Raw genomic sequence first — 25,859 nt, forward strand, 5'->3', positions numbered from 1 at the left:
GTAAGTATCCTATAGGTGCTACTGAGGTCACTGATAACTCGTTGCTTGATACTAATATGGAAATCCTTTTCCCAGAAAATTTTGCATTTTTACTTTTTGGGATGTGTCACTGGATGAGTCTTGAGCTCTGTATGGAAGAACTGAGATCAGTGAAATGTTTGTTGCTAATCCAGAAGAATATGATCTTCCTTTATTGGATCAAAATTTATTTGGTCAAATGCAAGCTAGTTCTTTGAAGTCAGTATATTGAGTTGTTTCATTCAAGTGTTTAATAGGAATCCAACAAGTACTGTTCTTTGGATCGCCAAAAGTTGGACTATTCTAGTATCAACTCCTTCTTCTCTTTGGTGACAACAGCCAAAACAGTTGGGTTATAACAAGTCTTTTCTTTCTAAGAAGGAAAAAAGAAAAAACAAATGAAGACGTTTAAATGGCAACTTGTGAGAAGAAATTTTTTCCCCAGAAAACAGTTGGTTTTATTTTTCTGGGAAATTCATCCTCATCCAATATAGTTTTTATATGCTAAGCAGAAAGTGATAATTTGGTTAAACCCGTGATTTAAATAGCCTTTCCCCAAAATGTATGCAAATCATTGAACACATACTGTGTTCATAGTTCTTGAGTTTGTGAGGAGATTACCATCACTCCACATTGGTCTGGAATGTTTTAGGGTTAAACCTTATGCCCACTCTTTTGGAAGTGATGCAGTGGGGGTATAACTATTTAGTTCTTTAGTACATTCATTTGGCACTTTTCAGATGAAGGTAAGTATTTTCTCATTTTGGTACCTGGAGAGGTGGCGAGCAGTTAAATGAATGGCCCAGAGTTCAGAAGAACCACCTTCAGGGTTGAGAACATAGACTTCAGTTATCTAGTAATAGTGCAATAACTTAGCCTTTTACAGGAAAGAACCATATATTTTTGATAACGTCTGTAATTTTTTTTTTTAATCCAAAATATGTTTATTGGGATGGTTTCCCAATTCATCTTGATCCTGGGGGCTTTTAGTGCCGCTTCCGTCTGAAGGAGCATTCTTCCGTAAGCCTTGCTTTTCCTCCTGTAGGCTGGCAGAGGACAGTAGAGCAGCCAACACACAAAACTACTGTTTGTGCATGGCTAAAGATGGTGGTGATTTTATAGCATCCTGGGCATTTCACATCCATGAAATAGGAATTGGGGCTCTGCACCAGGTGCTGCTGCTTGTCTTTCCTCTTCTGGAGAGGGATGAAGGAGATCCTTTGTGAGAGGCATGATCTTGTGGGGAGGCCATCACTGTTGGAAAGGACGTCTGTAATTTTTTTGTTTGCTGTTTTTCCTATCAAGGAAATAAAAATTTTTTGAGTAGTGAAGTGAATTGCCAAATGAGAACCTGGTTTTGTTTTGTTTAGGAAGATTCTTACTGAACTAGAGTGTTTAAGTAGGTATTGCAGAGTCACCTAGGTGAATTCTCAAGCTGTGGATAATGAATCTGAAATCCAGCTAGATAAGGTGTCTGATCAAAGGTTATACCCATCTAGCTCATAGCATAGCCAAGGGCAGTAGTATCCTTTAGTATCCTTTTGTATATTTGAACTGCCACGTTAAGAACAAGCAGTCGAAGGCCACTTAGATGTTCACAGATGATTGTGTTTGTTAAATTCAGTTCTGAATTTTGGAATGAAGGACCAAAACAGACTGATATTCTTGGAAGACCATAACGAGAGTTCAGAAACTGGGTTCTTGTTCCAGCTTCCCCAAAGAATTTATTTGATAATGAAATGATAGTAACAACAGTTAATTGCTTCATGCCAGTCACTTTTAAACATGGTCTACAGTAATCTTTATAGCAGCCCTACTGGAATAAGGGTTATTCCTATCTTGCATTTGAGGAGACTGAGGCTCAAAGAGATTAAGTTACATGCGAAAGGTTACACAGCTGCTAAGTGGCAGATGTAAGGCACCAAGACTGAAGGCAGTAAGATTTATCTGGCCACATGGTTAGTGCTTTTAACCATTAGGCAAGACCTCCTACTGTAGTCAGTTTTACCTTGTTTCCTTGTCTATACAGCAGAGGGTTTACTTACCACTTTAAAAGTTTTCAATTTTAGTTTATCTCGATGAACCTTTTATTTGAGGATTCTGGGATATTTCTATTTCTTTTGCTATTTTATGGTTTTTTAATAGGAGAACAGAGCAAAGGCAAAGAATTGAACCTCAGTTGAGCCACTTAATTGAAATTGGAGAATTTTCTGGGAATTTGACTTACCGTGTTGAATTGGAACCACTTGCTTGCATAAGCATTTTGAGGGTTGAATGTATCATTTTGGAAGCTCTGGAATTTATTACCTGGATCACACCTTAGAAGTTGTTTACGTCTGAATGTGTCCAGTCCTGCCAGAAGAAAATATGAACCCCAGAACACCTAGATAAGTTTTTGGTTTGTAGCCAATTTCAGGACCTTTCTTTATTGTGACTCGACTGGAAGTTCATTTCTAGAGGAAACAAATTTTTAATTTTCATAAAATGTGACTTGTTAATCATAATGGTGGTAGATACATCTCCTCTGGGTTAAATGGTGCAGTGTTACCTTTGGAGAAGGGAGGATTTGCCTTCTGCTTTGTTCTAATTAAAAAAAAAAAAGACCATTTTAAGGTGTCTGACATCTACAATATTGCCATATTGAATTGTGAAAGAAGTGACCCTTTATCTCCCATTTAGCAGAGTCCAGGATAGAAGAGTAGAAATCAGTGTGGTGCAGTAAAGAGCATGGGCTTGGGAGCCAGCCAAGCTTATGTTTGACTGCTTCCTGGCTGTGGCCTTGGGTAGGTCAACTTATCTGAGCCTCAGTTTTTTCATCTACAAAATGGGGCTAATCTGACAATGTTTATGAGAATTATGTAAAATAATGTTTATAAAGTAATTAGATCACACATGGTTCACAGTAAATATTGAATAGATGGTGACAATTATTTGTTTTATTTATAATATTACCTCATATAAACCAAAAGTTGGTCAGTGTGGTAGCAACTTGCTGTTTGGTGGTAGTCATTAGGCAGATGAATTTTTTTTTTTTTTTTTAATATTTATTTATTTTTTGCTGCACTGGGTCTTCACTGCTGTGCTCGGGCTTTCTCCAGTCGCGGCGAGCGGGGGCCACTCCTCCTTGCGGTGCACAGTCTTCTCATTGGGGTTGCTTCTTTTGTTGCAGAGCACGGGCTCTAGGGGAGCGGGCTTCAGTAGTTGTGGCTCGTGGGCGCTAGAGCACAGGCTCAGTAGTTGTGGCACACGTGCTCAGCTGCTCCACGGCATGTGGGATCCTCCCAGACCAGGGCTCGAACCCGTGTCCCCTGCACTGGCAGGCGGACTCCCAACCACTGCGCCACCAGGGAAGCCCGGCAGATGAATTTTTAATAAATTCTGGAGCATCTGTTGGACATGATAAACCCCTGCCTTAAATTTTTTTTTTTTTTTTTGTGTTAGGTCTACAGTAACTGCTGATGGTTTTTCTCTTGATTATATCAGCATTAAGGTTTGAAGCAGGCCTGGGAAATTCTAACATGAAGGTCTTAGGCTAATTTGTTTTAATATTGCATGTTGCTCATATGAAATGATTGAAGTTAGGATTTTTAAATAAAAGTAGTTTTATGCTCTTACTGCTCTTTGGTGGTAGATTTTGTGACTGGTACTAAAATGTTCACAAGTAGTCAAGGGCCAGATACCAGATGTAGCGATGGTAGTGATGTTCCTTTGGCATAAGGGGCATATCTTAAATCACTCTGTATGCAGTATTGCTAAGTGCTCTGATAGAGCAGGGTGCTTAAGTATAAGATGCCTGCTTTCTATGTCTCTTCCTGTCTGCACATTTAATAACTTATTATCTTGAGCATATGATATTTTTGGGTTGTTTTATTGGTATGTGAAGTGAATGTAAAGGAACCTTTCAACTCTATAGAGACCATATATCTTATGATTTATAATCCTGTTGAAATGTGGGTTCACACTCTAACTATATTAAAGCCATTAGAATGTAGAATGGTTGCCCTAGAATTTTTAGCTTTATTTTCTAGCAGTTAAGGCAATTAACTCTTGACAGCATATCCAAGAACTAAGCAGAAGCTATCACTGTGTGATGGGGTTATGGATAATCTATGGCTTTAAATTCAGGCTGAATATAAATAGACCATTTTCCTTACATAATGAGTAGATTTACACTTGAATTTGTCACTGGAAATGCTGAGCTGCAAAGCTATTTTGATCGTAGCACAAATGGTATAAAAGCCACAATCAGTTGAAAGTGAAAGAAGTTGTTAAAAATCTTTGTCTTTTTCCAGATGGTTGATCTTTCTTGGATCACATGCAAAGAATCTTTAGGTCTGTGAAGAAAATAATTTCCTTTGATATTTATACAGATATCTCTATCTCAACTGCCAGCTAGCAATGAGTGCACCTCTTTGAATGTTATTTGAAAAAAAGGGGAGAGCTTACACAGTTGGTACGTTTTAGGTTCTTATGAATTTAAGAGATACTTAGAAATTTGGCTTTAGCATTTGTTAGTAGGATCAGTTATTCACTTGGAGGTTTGGAGAAGAATCCGAGTGTTGTCTCTGACCTTACCAACAGTTGTCGCAAAAGGCTCCTTTTATGATGTGTCAGCACACATCACAAAAGCACCCCTTAGCTACATTTTAAAGTATCTGTTAACTTATCTGAAATATGTATTGTGGAACAGCATTGATACTGTGTGGAACAACGAAGACATTTGGAATGTTTTCTTTAGGTTCTAAATGTACAAGACACTTTTCTAAACATTGTGTAGAAAGCAGTAAAAACTTAGCCAGAAGTGCTCTTTGTGCTTGCCCTTTCGAGATCTTATTGAATTCTAAATGTCTTTAATTTTCATGTGAAACAATCAGAAATATGTATTGGTGAGAAGCAATTGCTGTTTCTGTTTGTGATTTCTTTGCCCTGATGGCAAAGGTATCAGAATTAGTTTACCAGATTATTGATATTCACCATTGTCACTACCAAAGGCCAGGTAATCCCAAAGATTTCTGCATACAAATTGTAGTCTCATTCTTACTAAGATTGTACTCTTGTTTTTTTTTCCAGGAGCTGTATTTCTGATATTCCTTGACTTCAAGTACAAATTCTTTTTGAAATGAGAAATATTGCAGTAGAATTTGTTACTTTACATTTTAGCCTTCAAAATTAAAAAGAAAATTTAGAGTATAGAAAACTAATTCACTTTATAAGTTTCTTAGACAGGAAAACGATTGCTTGAAACCTTGAGAACAAAGATTTACTTTTAACTTATATTACCATCATCAAATCACTTTAATTTTCCAGCTTATTTTTCCCTATGTAATTAGTTGAAGTAATAAGCAGAATATATTTTTGTTTCTTCAATTGATAATTTGAAGAATTTAAGGTGATGATTTTGGAGACAAATTTTTTTTTAATGAGTTTGGTCTTTTATTTATTTATTTAAATTAATTTATTTATTTTTGGCTGCGTTGGGTCTTCGTTGCTGCGCACAGGCTTTCTCTAGTTGTGGCGAGCGGTGGTTACTCCTGGTTGTGGTGCGCGGGCTTCTCATTGTAGTGGCTTCTCTTGTTGTGGAGCATGGATTCTAGGCACGTGGGTTTCAGTAGTTGTGGCTTGCGGGCTCTAGAGTGCAGGCTCAGTAGTTGTGGCCAATGGGCTTATTTGCGACGTGGGATCTTCCTGGACCAGGGCTCGAACCTGTGTCCCCTGCATTGGCAGGTGGATTCTTTTTTTTTTTAATATTTTAAAAATTATTTTTAATTTTATTTATTTATTTTTTAACATCTTTTTTGGAGTATAATTGCTTTATAATGGTGTGTTAGTTTCTGCTGTATAACAAAGTGAATCAGCTATACATATATATATATCCCCATATCTCTTCCCTCTTGTGTCTCCCTCCCTTCCACCCTCCCTATCCCATCCCTCTAGGTGGTCACAAAGCACCGAGCTGATCTCCCTGTGCTATGCGCTGCTTCCTGCCAGCTATTGGTTTTACATTTGGCAGTGTATATATGTCCATGCCACTCTCTCAGTTTGTCCCAGCTTACCCTTCCCCCTCCCCGTGTTCAAGTCCATTCTCTGTAGGTCTGTGTCTTTAGTCCCGTCCTGCTCCTAGGTTCTTCATGACCATTTTTTTTTTTTTTTAGATTCTGTATATATGTGTTAGCATGCAGTATTTGTTTTTCTCTTTCTGACTGACTTCACTCTGTATGACAGACTTCAGGTCCATCCACCTCACTACAAATAACTCAGTTTCATTTCTTTTTATGGCTGAGTAATATTCCATTGTATATATGTGCCACATCTTCTTTATCCATTCATCTGTCAGTGGACACTTAGGTTGCTTCCGTGTCCTGGCTATTGTAAATAGAGCTGCAGTGAACATTGTGGTACCTGACTCTTTTTGAATTATGGTTTTCTCAGGGTATATGCCCAGTAGTGGGATTGCTGGGTCGTATGGTAGTTCTATTTTTAGTTTTTTAAGGAACCTCCATACTGTTCTCCGTAGTGGCTGTATCAATTTACATTCCCACCAACAGTGCAAGAGGGTTCCCTTTTCTCCACACCCTCTCCAGCATTTATTGTTTGTAGATTTTTGGATGACGGCCATTCTCACTGGTGTGAGGTGATACCTCATTGTAATTTTGATTTGCATTTCTCTAATGATTAATGATGTTGAGCATCCTTTCATGTGTTTGTTGGTAATCTGTATATCTTCTTTGGAGAAATGTCTATTTAGGTCTTCTGCCCATTTTTGGATTGGGTTGTTTGTTTTTTTGATATTGAGCTGCATGAGCTGCTTGTAAATTTTGGAGATTAATCCTTTGTCAGTTGCTTCATTTGCAAATATTTTCTCCCATTCTGAGGGTTGTCTTTTCGTCTTGTTTATGGTTTCCTTTGCTGTGCAAAAGCTTTTGAGTTTCATTAGGTCCCATTTGTTTATTTTTGTTTTTATTTCCATTTCTGTAGGAGGTGGATCAAAAAGGATCTTGCTGTGATTTATGTCAGAGTGTTCTGGCAGGTGGATTCTTAACCACTGCGCCACCAGAGAAGCCCTTGGAGACAAATTTTTAAAATAAATAAAGATATGGATGTTTCTTGCAGGTGTACACTTTTCCTTGCAAAATTGTGGGGTTTTTTTTTTCATGTAAAATAATTAAGAATTGGATTTTAGTCAGAAGAATTTGAGCTCTGTTAGGGGACTTGGAGATAAAATTTCTACATTTTGTTAATACATCATGGTACTGCCTTTGGATCAGCAACAGATATATTCACTGATCTCATGGGAAAAAGTTCTTCCTAAAATTCCAAGAACTGGTAGTTTTAATTAAAAATTTGCATTTGTAAAAATTTGAAGATTTACTTGAGAAAAAACCAGTGTTCCTGGACACTTGAAATTTGGGTATTTATTTTATAAACAAGCGTTTTACAATTTGTTTTGAACAATGTAGTAAGTGCTCATAGATCCTAGACACTGCTTATTTAGTATTGGTATATTTCATTCTCAATTTTTAGAAATTTTCACTTTACTGGCTGAAACTTTATATACAAAAAAATCAACTGGAATAACATGGTTATTTTTGAAAAATTGATGATGGTAATATGTGGGTTAATGCTTTTATATTTTCTTTAATCAAAAGTCAGAGTTTCAGGACTCCCCTGGCCGTCCAGTGGTTAAGTCTCTGCACTTCCACTGCAGGGGGCACAGGTTCCATCCCTGGTCAAGGAACTAGGGTCCCACATGCCACAAGGTGTGGCCAAAGAAAAAAAATGTCAGAGTTTCTAGGTGGTTCTAGGTAGACACATCTACTTTTATATCTAACGAGGACTGTTATGGGAAATAGCACAAATTAAAGACGGTGTAAATGGAGGAAGAAATGTAAGGAGACATCTTACACATAAATATCATCTTTATTGAGTTCTGAATAACATGGTAATTGTGAATTTATCCCACTCACATTTTGAGCAGCCTCCTAGAGGAGGAGATGACCATTGGCTACCCTCCTTGAAAGGGCTAACTTGAACAAGGGCCCTAGGAGACCACACCAAGCCCTTATCCTCTTAGGATAAGGAGGAATTGTTTAAGAGGGTCTTGGATTCCTTTCTTTAATGTGGAGAAAGTTTTGTTTTTGGCCAAAATCAGGGAATGTCAAGAAATGGATTATTTTCTTTCTCCCCACTTTCAAATGGAGTATTTTTGCTTATAAATTGCACAAAACTGAATGGGTTTTCACCAGTAAATCACACAAAGGTATTGGTAAAGCTGAATGCTAGCAATTTGTCCATTGAGAATTCTTAAAAGATATGCAGAAACTGACAGCTGGTTAAGGCAATGAAAAATGAAATACAGGCATTTTTCAGGGTAGAATACGAATAGTGAAAAACACTGTTTTAGCAGTAGTACACATAGGAATCTTTGAATGTTTTAGAGTGGGTTCCCCTACTCAAAATAGTAAGAATAAACATTTTTGAGTAGATAGCAGGACTTGACAGGTTAACACTTGAGGACTACTAGTGAGCTCTGGAAAGACTTGAATTGTGGGGAAATTTAAACTTCAATAATGTAAATTGATGATGCAAATGACAATTTTAGGTGTTTTTTTTCCAAAAACTTTTAAATATTTTATAACCTTGACTTTTTATTAGGAATCATAGTTTAATTCCATAATTCTTTTCCTGACTCTCAATATTTATCATTTCAGAACCACTCATGAATTCTTGTTTGGTGCTCTTGCTGAACTAGTTGATAATGCAAGGTATGTAGTCTTCAGGCATACAGTCTCTGCTTGAAAACTTTTTGAGTCGTGTGACCTTTGCTCTCTGAAGACTTGGGAGAAAGGCAAATTCTGTTGCAAGCGCGAGTCATTCCTAAGAAGCCTCTTACCCAAAAAGTATTTTTAATAGCACATTAGTTGATACCTTAATTCATTCATTGCTGTGCTCCAGCCTAAAAATAGTGAATTTATGACCTCCAAAGCTACCTTCCCTTGTGTATTAGAGCAAGATAATTGTAGTGAAACACAGGGAACTAAGATAAAAAATTAGTTATCTAATTACTAGGACAGACAAGCTCTGTTTTAATTTGTGCTACCAGGACAGTACACTGTCTAATGTCTTTAAAATTATGTCAGAGTTCTGTGTCTTCCCAAAATGTATAATCAGCTCTCTGTATCTGCAAGTTCTGCATCTGTGATTCAATGAACCATGATCGAAAGTATTTGAAAGTTCCAGAAAGTTCCAAAAAAGCAAAACTTGAATTTGTTGCATGCTGGCAACTATTTACATAGCATTTACATTGTATTAGTTATCATAAGTAGCCTAGAGATGATTTTAAGTAGACGTGAGGATGTGCATAGGTTATATGCAAGTACTATACTATTTTATATAAGGGAGTTGAGCATCTGCAGATTTTGGTATTCCTGGGTGGTCCTGGAACCAATCCCCTGCAGATACTGTGGAGTGACTGTATTTTATTGTCAGATGACTCAGGTTGATCAAAGCATCTTCCATTGTTAGCAACTGTGCTTAGAAGAAATCATTCTTTAGCACTGTGTTATACTGAACTCTTAGTGATAGAAGCCTATAAATGTTACTGAGCAAGACTGAAAAGTTTGGGTTGGTTCAGAGATAAATAGCAAAGTCCAAATCAAAAGTCTGTTTATAATTATATCACTAAAATATTATCTCAGTCTTGTTTCTGAATGCAAACATAAAATTCAGACACGGCGTTTATTGACCAAGTGTTGATGACTAATGAAGGAAGAAGAGGATAAGAGTGGACAGAAGTACTTTCTAAACAGACCTCCAGTTAACAACATAATGATAATTATGTCTGCCTATGTCCATGCTATAAACCTACACTATTATTACTTTTATTGTTATTATTCACTGGACTGCTCATGGAAGTGTGCTGGTTAACAAGTTGTTTAACTAGAAAGCGCCCATTTTCAGTGTTTTCAATTATTTTAATCCTGGTTGACTTATAATTTTTATATTCAATTAAAAAATGTTGTAGCTTAATGGAACTGTGTTTGAATTTCTCACTTGTTAGTTTAGTGAGACTGTAGTGTGTTTTGTCAGACTGCTTTTTTGTATATCATACGGTGAACTGGAGATTGTCTGGGAGTGTATGTTCCTGCTCATGCACACATTTTGCCAATCTCTTTTATTTTTGAAAACGTTTTTATGTCTTTGAGAATAGGCACATGTAGAGTTATATGGATTTGAGTGGATTTTTCACATTTAAAACCAATGAAACTCTGTGCCTCATTTTCCTTGTCTACAGTTGGCAGAATTGGACTAGATTACTTTCAAGCCTTTATGGAAGACTTCATTGATGACTGAACTTTGATTTCAGCTGATGGCTGGAGTCTAGTGGGCTGTCCCAACTTCCTTTCAAGTTTAGGGAGGATAAGATTATGGGCTCATGAATCAGTCTGCTGACTATAGTGTGTATACCATGAGACCTGATTTTTCTTAGGCTTTGTGGCAGGTTATTGTTTTCTTTTTTCCTCAAATCTTGGTGAGAAGAGAAAATGGACAAGTTATTGGAACATTGTTTATGATTGCAATCAAATGAGTGATTGGAGTCATTTCCTAGTGTGTAAAAGAAATGTTCTTTTTTATCCTCTAAAAAAGGATAAAACATTTTTTAGATGTTTTTAAACATCTAAAAAAATGTTCTTTTTAGATGTTTTCACTGTGAAATTTTTATTAAAAAAGTGTGTCTAGGTCCTATGTATCCTGTGATTATTTTAAATAATTTGGAGCTCCAGAAGTGTTTCATAGACATGTAAGGAAAATTGTGTTACCAAATGTAAAAGTATATCTTTAATGTATATAGAATTTCTTTATGACTTCCTGAAGATAGATTCAAAATAGTATGTATCCCCCTCAAAATATTGTGCATCTTGATGGTTGATATTTTCATATTCTCATTTGAATCTTGATTTTTTTTTTCTTTTAACTTTGCAGAGATGCTGATGCCACCAGAATCGATATTTATGCAGGTAAGACAGACATCAGTCCTTTCTTCTAATGCCCAGTTCCCGAAAGCATTTATTGCTGTGCCTAAGAAGAAATGAGTGGGAAAAAACTGGTTTTTGGAGCGTGGGTAGACAGCCTGATTACTCCAGGTCTTAGGGAGAAACAGGGCAGCCCTGGTCAGGCATGTAATAGAAATCAAGAATATTGGTGTAAAGGAACTAACACGGGGTGCCCAGATCTATAGATCTATTTAAATAAATCCACTAGGAGATTTATGGGGGTGATGGGGAGTGAAATGACCAAGTACCACTGATTGTCCTGATTGGAGTTAGCAGGTGACCAGGTTTGTGGTTCCTGCAGCCAAAGAGAGATCTTGTTGAAGGCCATCTTCTCCCTCTGCAGCCTTGGTCAGGACAAGTCCCAACTTGGAGAGTTGCTGGTGTTAGTTGTATAAAACAGTTGTGTAACCAGGTTGACACTGAGGTCTGCAGAGATGTTCTCAGGCAGAGAAGTCATGTAGGAAGAAGGGCTGCTTTGCTTCGAATTTAAAGATATTGACAGCGTCTACTATTTTTGCCTAATTGGCTCTGCTCTTCGGCAGTAAGATCCTTTTTTTTTTAATGGAGTGGGTACAACAGTGGAAGAAATCTTAGTCATTATTATTTATGTATTTATTATTTGATAAGTAGCTTGCTTTTTGCCTGTTCAGTGTTTGTACCAGCACATTTTTTGGTCATTTGAGTGCTAAAAATTTGGAAGTGGAACAGAGGAAGACGGCTTTTAAATCCAATTTGGGTAGCATTGTCTAGCCTTTGAGAAAACTTGAGTGTTTTTATGGGAATATATGGTTATCAAATAATCCCTCTTTTTCTTCACAGACCTGTTTGATAAATGGGGATAATCACACAATAGGAAGTAATTCTTAGAATTTCCAATGCCATATAATTATAAAGAATCTCCCCAGATATGAATTTCTTATGCCTTTCTTTGGAGCAAAGAAAATATTCAGAACAGCTAAAAAGTCAGCTATACTGCTTAAATTCTAAAAGCCTTCTGTTCAGAAGGCTCTGCCAAAGTGGTGAAAATAAGACTACTTTTATTTTTAGAAGAAAATAACAGGAAAAGGGGGCATAGCAGCAGAATGTTAGAAGATGGTTACTAAACCCTCAGGCCAGATGGAGGCATCATTCCCAAGCCACAGTATGTCTTACATCCCAATGTGCTTTAGTGAGGAGTAGTAACCACTACCTCTGAAAGAAATGGTGGCTGTTTTAATCATTGCACAGATGGCAAAGCAGAGAATGGGCCTCCACTCCAAGTGATGTTGAAGGGACCAATCATCATAGCCAAATCTATTTGGAAGAAGCTTTTTTTATTTTGGCCGAGCCACGCAGCCTATGGGAGTTTAGTTCCCAGACCAGGGATTGAATCGGAGGCCCCAGCAGTGAGAGCGCCTAACCACTGGACCACCAGGGAATTACTGGAAGAAGCTTTTTAAAAGAGATCATCCCTGCTCCTTCTTACCACCTTTGGTGGGTGAATTTCAGCAAGGAAATTTAGTGCTTTACACTTAGAATGCAGCAGAACAAACAGTTGGATTTCAATTTAAATGAAAAGGGCCCAGTGTGCATTTATTCTGTGCTCAGTGTTACTGCTGTTGTGTTTTGGGAGGAGTCCAGAGAGCATGAGATGGGGCCTTTGCTAAATTCTCATTAGAGAACTTAGTCGCTAATTGGAGAGACAGTTAGCACTCTACAGATGATTAGAGAACAATAACTTGATCTTGAGGGAACTGTCAAGGTAGTTAAGGATTAAATGGTGTGATAGAAGCACTAAGCACTATAGCATTTTGGAAAAAGACTTGATTTACTCTCAAGTACCTTGAGATTGGGAATCTTGACTGAGGTGCCCCTAACTTCACACTTTTCTACCTCAGTGCCATATTAACACATTCAACAGGAGGAATAAAAGCAACCTCATTTTACAAGTAGAATAATAGAATTAGTAATATAAAGTTTTTGTTCTTACTATATCGGGGAAAGTATCTTCCTGTCTCCCATTCTGAAACTAGATTGATAACTGAACTCGGAAATCTCCCCAGACATCAGATGTAGTTTGAATTCGCCACACATTCACATTGTAATTTAAAGAAGGGTGAGAAAGGAACCAGAATCCCGTACCCAAAGCATTCCTGTTAGATGGGGCCAGACCATAACGTGCCTGTCAGAAGTAGACTGTGTTTTTATTGATTTTCTAGACTTCTTGGATAGGGACTGCCATGCCTCAAAGAAAGATCCCTTTTATGATGCCAGGTCAATGGTTAGTAAATAGAAAATTAGAGCAAATGGAGCTGAAACGAATACTGCTCAAACACATTACAAAGTACGAGGAACTTGAGTGTCGTTCTGTTACAGCCTCTGCTGAGGACAGCATCATTTTATCACCTCTGACTTTTGACTTATAGCTCCATCTCACATCTCCTTTCCAGCTTCTTTCTTTTTCCTGTTCTCCCCAATGGGAGTTGGATGGTGGAACGTTGGGCTAACTTGGAGAAGCCAGACTTGGTCATGTTGGGGGAAACTTAGATGTGCAGCCTTCCACACTGGGTCTGTGATTGTACATAGCTGCTACCAGGGCTTGAAGCACAACTGCAAAGAAGGTAGTTTGGCTTTGCCCTCCTTGTCTTGCTTCTGAGATGCATGCTGGGACGGGGAGGCAGACAACCTCCAGCTGCCTAGACTCCCCTCTGTCCAGAACTCCCCCATCTTCATAAAAATCCTTTGCTTAGAGGCTTTAGATAGCACTCAATTGACTGACTAAAGTGAATAGAATGTGTTAGGAATGCATCTCTAACTGCTGGAATGTCTGGGGAGATAGGTTCGAGCAGAGAGGCCTTCTAGTTCTTGCTAGCTCTAGCTCTCTGCTTCTAAAAGAGTGGTCCAGTGGTGGACAGTATTGGCATCACCTGGGAGCTTGTTAGAAATGCAAATTCTCAGGTACCACCTCCGACCCACACTACTAGACTCTGCAGGGTGGAGCCCCGAATCTGTATTTTAACAGGCTCTTCAGGTGATCCTTAATGCACACTGCCTTTGCTCTAGCTGACACTCAGTCTCCTTCTGCTTAAACCCTCCTGCTTACTGATCTGCTACAGGGAGTAGCATCCTATGGACTGTACGCTCCCTGAAGGCAGTGATCACATCCGTGTTGTTCTTGGCTATTATCTTCATCACAGAGCCAGGCACATCCGAATAACTGAGTGATTGGGATAAGCATTTTAGCCAAGTGAAGATGCCATACTGCCTCCTTACAGAGTTGAAGGAGTTACTGCTGTGTCAGCTAGTCTGTTTTGGCCCTGAGGCAGTGCCACACGTGACCGTGGACCTGAGCACTGCTAGCTGCTTACAGGCTGTTGGTCACTGTGTGGCCAGGAGGACCCTCCATTGGTGGGTCTCTTACTCTCATAAACATATGAAAAAGCTTTAAAATGAAGTCCTTGGGCATGAAAGGGTTCTCAGACCCACTGTTAAGTGATGATTGTGTGTTAAAACAGCCTGTGTGGACTTCCCTGGTGGCACAGTGGTTAAGAATCCGCCTGCCAATGCAGGGCACACGGGTTCAAGCTCTGGTCTGGGAAGATCCCACATGCCGTGGAGCAACTGAGCCCGTGCACCACAACTACTGAGCCTGCGCTCTAGAGCCTGCGAGCCACAACTACCGAGCCCGTGTGCCACAACTACTGAAGCCCGTGCGCCTTGAGCCTATGCTCCACAACAAGAGAAGCCACTGCAATGAGAAGCCTGCATACCGCAGCGAAGAGTAGCCCCCGCTTGCTGCAACTAGAGAAGGCCCGCGCGCAGCAACGAAGACCCAACACAGCCAGACATGAATAAATTAAAAAAAAAAAAAGCATCAAAATTAAAAAAAAAGAAAAACAGCCCGTGAGTCCTGTTCTACCAAACATAAGGACCTAGAAGTAATTCCTAGGTAGTGTTCAAGAAATGCCAGTAATCAATCCTTGGAGATTTTTCAGATACACTTGGCTTGAACCAATTTCTAGATTCCAAAGCAGAGTCTTCATGTACGTTTTATGGCTAAAGCATACAGCAAATGGCTCTTGGCTAGATTTAGAACACTTCCTTTACCACGCTCTGTTCCTGACCCAGTTTGAGTCTCCATATGACACTTTGCTTCCTCCAGAAGAAAACTTTGAGGAATTTTTGCACCTTTTTCGCTCTTGCTTCTGCTTACTAGATCTTATTTGGGTTCTCCAGACTGATAAAAGGCACTGCCATGGGAAAAATTTTCTTATCTACCAGTAGTACTTCCAAGAAGGTCCTTATTCTCGAACTTTCAGGAAGCACCTGTGATTAATGTTTCAGCAAAGTTCAGCTTCCTGAACATTGAATGATACTTGAAAATCTCTGTGGCTTATAGTACTTCTGAAATAGCATTTTAAATTACATTAACTAATTTAAATTACATTAACTAATTTGGCACGGATTGGTCCATTTAACAGAGGTGGTTATGACTTACTTGAATATTTAGCTTGAGGGGAGGACAAAGAGCATTTTAAACTGAGGTTCCACTGCTTAGGTAGTTGGGTGAAGTTGGTGAACTGCAGCTTGGGGGAGACAAAAATGTCCTCAATTAGGGAATAGACTCCAAGGCAGCCTTGGGCTTATCCCTATAGTACCTTAAACTGACCTTCTTCCTTTTTAGTACAAACGCTGTCCTGATTCCAAGGCCTGTGCTCTTCCTCCTTTGCCTGCCTAGTCCTCATCACTGGGGTCAAAAGTCACCTTGGAAAACTCTAGTTTGGTCCCCTTCCCTATTTGGGAATCTCTTCTGCAGTGTTTCTGACGTGCTTGGACCCAGACTGCTCTGAGTGACCACTTGCTGCTGTAGAGACAGCTGCTGAAGGAAGGGGTTCTTCTAGCCACTGGAATGGCACCCTTAGTCTCATGCATTTCCTTCCTGTCGGCCAGGACACCCTGCCACACACAGCTGCTCTGTCTCTTACTGTCGAAGGACTGTTCCTCCCTCCAGTCGAGCAGGTCCAGTTGGAAACCAGGCAGCTCTCACTACACTCTGTGCCATCTCACTTCTGGGATGGGGAGCTATTTGAAGGACCCATAGCAAGGAGGGGATGTGACGATGAATACTGATGACTCAGAAACTATGGTTGGCCTGGGGATAGTCACATACTGACTCAGTAATTCACCTTCTAGATAGCAGCTGCCACCACTGTGTCCGTAGCCTGTCTGGCTCGATCACTTTATCTGAAGGCTACCCCAAACTTAACCCACAAACGAGGTGCCCTGTTGAATTTGAGCACTGTTGATGAGGTACAGCATGTAATAGTTGGAGTACTTTAGTGTCCACAGCAGGAGGCAGAGGTGGAAAAAATCCAGGTGCAGAGAGGCAGAAGGATGGTTAAGGTGTGTATGAAATCCGTGTATGTTCAGTGGCCCTGGCTGTGGCTAGATGCTGGACTAGGTATTCTCTGTCCCCTCCTTATAGATTCTCTCATGCTTTGTCGTGAACTAGAATGCATTGGAGAGCCTTTGATGGAAATTCCTACCATCAAGGGCCCTGACATTTAACTCATACCAGCTAGGACTGTTAGAAGGAGAAGGCCTTTTTGGACTAAGCTTCACATTGATCCACCTTCCGATCACACACAAGTTGCCGCCCTCTGGTGGGTAACTGCCCAGTAATGGCAGCTCCTTCTTTTACAGAAAGGCGAGAGGACCTTCGCGGAGGATTTATGCTTTGTTTTTTGGATGATGGAGCAGGAATGGATCCAAGTAAGTGTTGGGCTGATTGCTTCTTTTGGGGAGGATGTAACCATTTTTACAAAATGCTTATTGTGTTAACTTGTTTTTCTGTTTGCTCACTCTTGTGACTAGAAGGGAGAGGGAGGTCTCTTGCAATATCTCAGGCTTAGTTCCACTCACGGATTTGCTGGGTCTTGTTCTAGCATGGGAGATAGGATCTGAATGGCAGCCTGAAGTCCGTCAGATTACCTGTCTCTTGACATTGTATTTATCAGCTTGTGTAACATCCTGGAGCTGGAACTGTGGTGGCCTCCCCCAGCCTTATTACCACGTTCTGGTAACAGAACAAGGGCCTAGTGATGGCAGTACTGACAGGTCAGTCAGAGGTTTCCTCCATTTGCCTCATGGTTGTGAATTTCCTTGGACAGAGGCTTTCAGTAGACAGACAGCCCTGCTTGGATTTAACAAGGCTCAGACCTTTGATTTTTGAGAGTCTGGGAAAGAAGAGCAAACTTTTCATTTTCTCTTGTGTCCGCCACTTCAGGTGATGCTGCCAGTGTGATCCAGTTTGGGAAGTCAGCCAAGCGAACGCCTGAGTCCACCCAGATTGGGCAGTACGGGAATGGGTTAAAATCGTAAGTATACTAGAAGCCTGTCCCAGGACTTGAAACAAAATCGAGCAATTCCCTCCGGCTTCTGTCCAATGAAAATGTCCTCGTCCTTGTCCCTCCATCACTGTAATTCTGGAACAGGAGGAGAGTCGGGAAAGAGTTGTGGTTTGGGGACTTAGCAGCTGATGTCCAGCCTACATCACAGATCAATGAGTATGGACATCCAAAATCATTGAGGTGGGAGAAGTTGTAGGTTTCTCTTGGCACTGTGCTCTGGAACAGCACCTCTCCTCCTACTGAAAATTCTTATTTTTACCCTGTGGTTGAAGATGCAAGTGGCTGTTTTGTGGGCTTGGGTTGGTTATGAGATAGTGAGGGGGTCACTCCGTGGTGCAGCGTGTCCCCTGAGCACCTGTCACGCTTTGTGCCAGGCACTGGGGATCCAGGGTGAGTGAGTGAGAGACCCGAAACCCCCCCCCACCACCAAAGGACCTGGTTGCTACTCACATGTCCTGCCAGACCCTGTAGCAAGGACCTACCTAATGTCTCCCTATCCCTTGGGACTTCTTTCTCAGCCCTTGGTTCCCACTTGTTTGGCATTTGGAATGTGGTGTTCTGGTTTTGAGTGAAGCCCCAAGAGAAAGATTTCTATTTCTGAAATGCTCACTTCCAGCTGTACATACCTTTGGATGGAATAAGATTTAGTGGGATTGGAGTTTGTACAAATGGAATTCTGAGTCACGTTTCTAGTCTTGCTGTGGAAATGTGTTGTTTTATTTGAGGGTAGTGTTTGGTTGGGCAGCAGCATCAGTTGTCCCTCCACGCAGCCGGCTTGGGTGTATGGGGAAGAGAGAGGGTGCTTCCCATGATGGCAAGGACCTGGTACCTGGATCTCCCACTTGTCTCTCAATAACAGGCACTTACCATGTGCTGGCCACTGTGCTAAAAACTTTACTTGGGTGATTTCATTTAATCCTCACCATAGCTCTGTGAGGTATAGGTACTATGATTCTCATCTTCAGATGAGAAAATTGAGGTTTATAGGGGTGAAGTGACTTGCCCAAAGGTGTGAAAATGCCCAGGTGTAGAGCTGAGATATGCACCACGTCTTTCTGACTGCAAGGCCGGAGCTGCTGTCCATCTCACTTCAGTCAAACCAAAGTTCAAATCTGACATCAGCCGCTTAATTGCTTCTGTGAGCCTCAGCCTTCTCCTTTGTAAATTGAGATTGTAACACATATGAGTAGGTTAAGAATTAAATGCTATCATTACTGTGAGAGCCCTAGCCTAGTTTCTCCCTTCTTACTGTATCTCTCCTTTGATCTTTCCATGGTAGATTTTTGGCCTGATTTGGTGGGTCTGGGGTAGGGCCCAGGTGATTCTGGTGTGGTGATCTAAGTTTCCAACAACTGAGGTCTCCTAGAGTCAGATGTAAGAAACCCTGACTTCCCTTCTGGATTATAGATAAAACCCCCTTCTGGTTTTATCAGCTCTGTGACTTAAGACAAGCCATTTCACCTTCTCTGAGTATCTGTTTCCTACTGTAGAAAATGGGCTTCTAAACTCTGACATTCTTCCTTACTGAGGAAGTTTCAGGAACAAATGAAATGTGATTCTGGAAGTGCTTAGAAGACCAGGAAGGAAAGCATACCGAAGTTGAGAGTGTTGTCATCAGCGTATTTTGGTAGAACGACTTTTGAGAAGGTGCCATTGAGATGGAGCCATCTAGTGTTCAGAGTGAATTCATTTTGAAACCAGTGTAGAAGTTGAAAGAGTTTCAGGAGGAAGTGATTTGTGGTGAGAATAGGGCTGTGAAGCAGAGAAGCCAACAGAGAAGTGGCATTTCTGGGTTGTTGCTATTTACCCTCCAAGGTCAGGATCAAAGACACGGAAGAGGCACAAAGTGAGAGGTTTTGCCAGATTGGGGTAAGAGCAAGCTTTGGCAGAAGGCAAGCTAATGTGCCTCGTTTTGCCACCAGTAAGTTTCAGAGAGGCAGGAGGAGGACTGTGAGATTGTCTGGGGAGGGAGCATTGCCAGCACCTCGGGAACTGGAGGAGGAGAAAAACAACTTGGCAGCCACCAGGGCGTCTCTGGATAGTGTCCTGGAGTTTTCCTGAACATTTGGGGAAATGGGGCATGGCGTTCATTTGCGTACTTGGCACACTGGCCCAGTTTGTATTTGTATTTACATAGAAGGGAGTAATAAGGCTTCCCGCCGCCGTCACCTCCCTGGGGTATTAGGAGGACTAATGAGGTAATAGCCATAAAGCCAGAAGCTGCTCAGAAGACAGGTCAGTGGGTCCTGCTCCCATTGGTGCTTCACGCTTTTGCCTTGTTCAGTGTTTCCCGGAAAGGCCTGTCCTTGCCTGCTCCTCAGAAGGATTAACTCAGCCAAATAGAGGAAGGAGCAGTTGATTCTGTTCAGACTTTTGCCCTGTGGAAGTCAGCCTGGAGGCACATTTTTCAGAAACCAGTTGCTTCCTAAAGCAGGGACCTGTGGCTTAATGAGCTGAAGTGGCAAAACAATTCAAGACACAAGATGGTTGTGGTTACAGGACATGAGCCAATTGTAGGCCTCCTTGGAACTGTGTTCAACAGCAATACTTTGGTTAGCCCTGTGTTTGGCTGAGCCTTGGGGTCATCCTGGTTTTTTGAGGACTTGTGAGCATAGGCAGTAGGCTGTTCCCTTGATGGTGCTGCTGTTTGATGAGTGGATGGGAGGGGAGTTTGTGTCATTGAAGGAAGGACAGGGTGAGACCTGGATGTGTTCAGTGTGGAAGATGATGTGTGTGTTGGAGGTGTTACTGGAGTGAAACCTGGTGGCTCACAGTCAGGCCACAGTAGCCCTGTGTGGCTGGGAAGAAACCAGAGCACAGGCAGTGACAGGCTGGGGTGAGACTCCCCCGGGGCTGATGCTTGGTGGTGAGAGAATCCTGCGTGCTGGGTAGATGTGGTTGAGAAGGTGATGAGGAGAAACTGAGGCCCACAGAAGAGCAGGAGGAGGAGTGTCGGGAGTGGGGGTCGGGGAGGAGAGGGAGCGAGGGCTGTGGAGCTCAGCTCAGGGTCCTGGGTCCCAGGGAGGCCTTTAGGGGAGCCCTCTGAAGGCAGTTTCATCACGTCCAGAGGGGGGATTTGCTCTTTCCTCAGATGAGCTTTTGAATCCCTAGGAAAATAACCCATTTCTGCTTCCCTTTCAGGGGCTCGATGCGCATTGGGAAGGATTTTATCCTCTTCACCAAGAAGGAAGAGACCATGACCTGCCTCTTCCTGTCGCGTACCTTTCACGAGGAGGAAGGCATTGATGAAGTAGGTCCTATCCTCGTGCTCCCAGTCACTATTCCACTTCCTAGTTCTGCCCAGGCTGTTTTCATAGGTCATTTGCATGCTGGGCTTATTGGGGTTGCAGGATTGCAGCCACATCCCCTGTTATGGGATTAGCTGGTTGGTTGGATGAATTGGTTGAGGGATTAAGGCAGGTGTCTTAATGTGAGAGGAAGTAAAATCTCACAACTTCAGAGAAGAGTTGTCCCGGTTCTGAGAATGAGGCCATCAAGTGTCAGGAACCAAGAGTTGGATTTGTAGGTCTCCTAGATCTGCAGCTTGAATTCAGTCCTGGGGTGGGGGGTGTCACTGGGAGAGCTGTTTTATCAGGGGGAGTATTTGGGGCTTCCCTGACTATGGGTGGAGACCACAGCTGGTGATAATAATAGGAACAGCACTGTCTTTCCCATACAATGGTGATTTTGTGGAATGTGCTGTGAGAGCATTTTCCTTTTGAGGAAATGTGTTGCTCTAACCATTTATTTCAGAAGCTACAAGTCTGATACCTGCAGGGCCTGGGCAGGTAGTGAAGCAGGTGAACACATGGAAAATCATTTAAGTTTTTCAGTAAGTGGCAGCTGACACTCAGCCTCAGCTGATTATTGTTATGCTGGAAGGAAGGCCTAATGACTCTAGAATATTCTGATTTTGAAACCTTTTGGTAATTAACTGTGTAAGTTAAACACATGCACAGCTGATTCTCTTTGGGCCTGGTGGCTCATATCTGCAGAGCTGGTTTGGTGAGGTCTGCGCCCGCTCATGGGAGCATCAGGGAAGGCCTTGGTGTGCCTAGCCTCAGACTGGACTCTTAACTCCTTTCCTGTGTGAGAAATGGAGGCCAGAGCTTGAGAGGGGGCCAAGAGGGTCTGCAGAGAGAAATCCATTCCTGTCACTTAAACAGGTGAAATGCGGTCAAAGTGTCAATCTAACTCATCTGTGTTGGTTGGCTGTGAGTAAATTGGTACTGGCCTTGTTTAGATGTGAGCCTAAATCATAGCAAATCAGTTCATGCTGGGAACGAAAGGCTCTTTTTCTGCCGTCTTTACTTCGTGAGCCACTGGGTTTGTTTGCCTTTTTGGTGAGTGAGAGAAGTGCTGCAGCTGGCAAGCACTCCCGGGAAAGGTGGGGCAGGAGGATTTGGCCCCAGCTGGGCTTTTCAGGACTGCTTCCTGCTGGACTGAGGGTGGTGCGAGCAGGGGCTGCGCGTCAATAGAAACGGTCTGTTCCTGGCCTGAGAGCTGGTGGGGGCTGTGGGAAGGGCAGAGGGGCCACCTGATGAGAGGTGGTGGCCTCTGGAGAGCAGAGAGGGCAGGTCGGGCCTGACCTCTGGGCCTTGGGGAGTGTGTGGGACTTTATTAAAAGCAGCCACGAAAGGGAATCTAAGCAACGTATTAGATCCTCTTTGAAAAGATCAGTTTGGTTATTGTGTGGTGGCTGGATTGGAAAGATTGGGGTGTTGGTGTCAGAGGCCCTGGCTGTCTATAGGATTCCAGCAGGGAGGTGAGAGAAATAGGAGTGGCCGCAGATTTGGTGTTTAATCAGTTGGAAAGGGGAAATGGGAAGCAGGGGTTGTAGTTGGCTGAGGTCCTGGTGTCGCACTTGGGGGTGGGATGGCTGGAGCTGGGGAAGGATGGAAGAGGGGCAGTTTGGAGCTCGGGGGAGGCTTAGACTCCCGGGAATCTTCGTAGTGCATGGGCTCACCTAAAAGAGCGTGTGGAGAAGAGGGCCTGGGGTCTTAGGCTTGCCCGCCCACATGTAAAGGCCAGGGAGAAGGGGAAAGCAGCAAAGGAGGCAGGAGCGGCCAGAGGGGTAGGAGGAAAGCCAGGGGAGTGGTGACCCTGAAAGTAAGGGAGGAATATTCCGATGGTAGGTGGGTGTCAAATGAGGTGATTGCCCAGAGGTTAAAGTAATGCCGTTGTCACCTGGGACTGCTGTGAAGATTGGGAGGTGTAAAGGAGGCACCAATTCACAGAACACAAATGGAACTCAATTCCCCTGGTGAAAAAGCTAGGTTGAAATTTTTTCCTTACTTGGTGCTAGAAGGTCATCACTGTTTTGGATTGTACCCTAGTGTGAACTCAGCCAAGATTTCAAAATAAGATCACTTTTAGCTGGGTGGGAATGTGTCCAGACCAGCCCCAGGGCTGAATACTATAGCTTCTTAGAAACCAGTAAAGTGCCTCAGAACTCTTAACAGTTAATCACCACAGAGCTAGTTAAAATTCAGAATCCCCTTTTCCGCAGGGTGGGCCATCTGTTTTGAACCTCTGAGGTGCCTGGAGTGGTTTGCTCTGCAGAGGGAATCCCAGGCTACAGGGCTCCCCGGCACCTGGGAGAGGGGTCGGGGGAGGGAGAGGTGCACGTTGATGCCTCTGGGGAGCCTCTGGGGAAGTGGCGTTTGAGGTAGGGTTTTTGAAGAATGAGTAGGATTTTTCTCCCAGCTTTATTCAGGTATAATTGACAAGGGTCGGATTTTCTAGAAGATTATGTAGATGTAAGATTAAATTTTATACCTATGGAAGAGTGTATTAAAATCTATGTATATATTTGTATAACTGAATCACTTTGCTGTACAGCAGAAATTAACACAACATTGTAAATCAACTAGACTTCAATAAAATTTAAAAAAATAACCTACCTACAATTGAGAGTAATTATAAAGCAAATACCCACGTAGCCACCACCATAGACTGATGCTGGAAGTCCCCACGTGCCCCTCACCAATCATATTCCTTATCGCACCTCTTAATGAACTGCCTTGGTGATGATCAGTCATTTCCTTGTTTTTCTTTATAATTTTGTCACCTGTGTATGCATTCTTGAATAATAGTTTATTTTTTGCCTATTTATGAATTTTAAATAAATGGACTCATACTGTAGGGTTTTGTTTTTATATTTTATTTCTCCTAGGATATATACCTGGGAGTAGAATTGCTGAGTTATAAGTTATGTTTGTGTGTATCTTTAGATTCACTAGATCATTGCAAATATGTTTTGCTTAGTGGAAGTAATAGACTTATTACCAAATAGGGAAAATGACCAGGGACATCCCAAGCAGGGAACTGCTCATGCAGAGGCCCCCAGGCCATAAGCCAGCATACCCCAGAGGACCTAGCAGTGTGAGGCAGAGTCTTGGGAAGGGGCAGAAGCTAGAGCCACTGGTGCCAGGCTGGGGGGCTTGGGCCTCACCTTGGGGCAGTGTGGAGCTACTGTGGGGAGGGACAAGATGGACGCACATTTGCGGGGGGAAGGCTGTTCCGGGGCTTCCTTCAAGCGTCTGCTTGTGCTTCCTCCAAAGGTGATAGTCCCATTGCCCACCTGGAATGCTCGGACCCGGGAACCTGTCACAGACAACGTGGAGAAGTTTGCCATCGAGACGGAACTCATCTATAAGTATTCTCCCTTCCGCAATGAAGAGGAAGTGATGACTCAGTTCATGAAGATTCCTGGGGACAGTGGTAAGTAGGCCTGTGGCATCTAGCATCAGGGAGCTCCAGAGCCAGGAGCAGTATGGGGATTGGCTGGCGGTGCCTGGTAGAACCACAGGATTTCTATTCCCTAGGAACGCTGGTGATCATCTTCAATCTCAAACTTATGGATAACGGAGAGCCGGAGCTGGACATAATCTCAAATCCAAGAGATATCCAGATGGCAGAGACTTCCCCGGAGGGCACGTGAGTGTGGCTGGGTAGGGAGGAAAAGGGAGGTGACTTGAGGGAGAGAGGGATGAGCTTGTTCCTTGAATTCCCCAGTTTTAGAGTTGGTAAAGCTGAGAACTCAATGTCTTCCTGCCACAAGGCAGAAGGGATGAATAGAAGGACAGCAGGTCCTCAGCTAATCCAGATCCTTGCCCCAGCTCCTTAACTTGAATGAGGAAGAGACCGAGGCCTAGAGAGGGGAGAGGAATTGCCAGGTCCGTGGTGGGGTGGTGGGACCAGTTTAGGTGTCTGTGCCAGGGACGTGAGAGGAGGTGGGATGTGGTGCCCACAAGAGGAAGCACCCCTCAGGGCAGCAAGAGAAGCTGAGATGGGAGGTGGAGAGCCTGCAGAGAGGCTGTCCGCCCAGGCCTTCGGTTGGGCTGGTGGTGGGAGGGTGACAGCACCCTCCATTCCGCCACCTCCAGGAAGCCAGAGCGCCGCTCCTTCCGCGCCTATGCTGCCGTACTCTACATTGATCCCCGGATGCGGATCTTCATCCACGGGCACAAGGTGCAGACCAAGAGGCTCTCCTGCTGCCTCTACAAGCCCAGGTAGGGGCCTGCCCACCCTGGCCTGCTGTTTCCTTTGGGCCAAGGATGGGGCCTGGCCACGTGTCTCTGGGGCATCTTTGGAGTGATGATGGATGAGCGGCTCTGACAGTGTTGACTGTGTTTGGGTCTTTAAGCTGCTTGTGATTAACTGCAGACAAACTACTGGGTCCTGAGGGAGGGGCAGAGGTGGCTGGTGAGGCTTGTTGAGTGTGCCTTCTGTGAGGTGGAGGGTGTTCAGCCTGACACGGTGAGCTGTCTGAGCCTCTTGCTTGCAGGGCTGATGGCCCTTTAGACAGTACACAGGGAAGCAGAGGCCCTGCTGGTTGCTGAGGTTGGTTTCTGCTGTGGGATTAATGACACACTCGGAGAGTAGTGAGGTTGCTTTTCAAAGATGGAGCAGGATGGCAAGGGGCTAGTGGAGTAGGGAATTGAGTCTTTTTGCTAAAATAAGCTTGGCTTTGACTCATCAGGGGGCCAAGATAGTTGCTGCCCTGCACCTCTGGTGCTCAGGCCCTCTGGTTACTCCCCCCCACCCCCCCAGGATGTACAAGTACACATCAAGCCGGTTCAAGACCCGCGCGGAGCAGGAGGTGAAGAAAGCTGAGCACGTGGCACGGATTGGTAATGACCCCCTGGGCAGGAGGGTCATATGGGGGACGTTGCTTGTGGCAAAAGCAGGATCCAGGCAAAAGCTCCATGCAACACCCAGGGGTGGGCTTTCATGAACCACTGGTCCAGTTTCTCTCCCATCTCTCCCTCAGCAGTTTTTCTTTCCAGGCTACTCCTTCAGCCATTTACAGGCTGTTACCTAATGCTTACCTGCCCAGAGTGAAGAGTCCCACACTGTCCTCTGGCACAAATACTTGTGAAATTGGTTTTCTTGATTC

General features: G+C 42.9%; 1 protein-coding gene and 1 pseudogene across 11 annotated transcripts in view; one reads left to right on the forward strand and one right to left on the reverse strand.

Moving 5' to 3' along the window:
• Window positions 1-25,859, forward strand: part of MORC2 (MORC family CW-type zinc finger 2) — a 64,110-nt gene that overhangs the window by 1,285 nt on the left and 36,966 nt on the right. For all 11 annotated transcript variants that reach the window (XR_005022588.1, XR_005022589.1, XM_036874344.1 and 8 more), the window contains exons 2-10: window positions 8,727-8,780; window positions 10,999-11,033; window positions 16,752-16,820; window positions 17,335-17,425; window positions 20,600-20,708; window positions 24,022-24,181; window positions 24,286-24,397; window positions 24,847-24,972; window positions 25,514-25,593. Coding sequence is in view for 9 of the 11 variants with exons in the window: in XM_036874344.1 (XP_036730239.1) it covers window positions 8,727-8,780; window positions 10,999-11,033; window positions 16,752-16,820; window positions 17,335-17,425; window positions 20,600-20,708; window positions 24,022-24,181; window positions 24,286-24,397; window positions 24,847-24,972; window positions 25,514-25,593 (836 nt within the window). In the remaining 2 variants the exon portion in view is untranslated. The remainder of the gene's footprint in view (window positions 1-8,726; window positions 8,781-10,998; window positions 11,034-16,751; window positions 16,821-17,334; window positions 17,426-20,599; window positions 20,709-24,021; window positions 24,182-24,285; window positions 24,398-24,846; window positions 24,973-25,513; window positions 25,594-25,859) is intronic.
• Window positions 8-3,027, reverse strand: LOC118906768 (annotated as a pseudogene).

This window comes from Balaenoptera musculus, chromosome 14, assembly GCF_009873245.2.
Source record: "Balaenoptera musculus isolate JJ_BM4_2016_0621 chromosome 14, mBalMus1.pri.v3, whole genome shotgun sequence".
NCBI classification, from domain to species: Eukaryota; Metazoa; Chordata; class Mammalia; order Artiodactyla; family Balaenopteridae; genus Balaenoptera; species Balaenoptera musculus.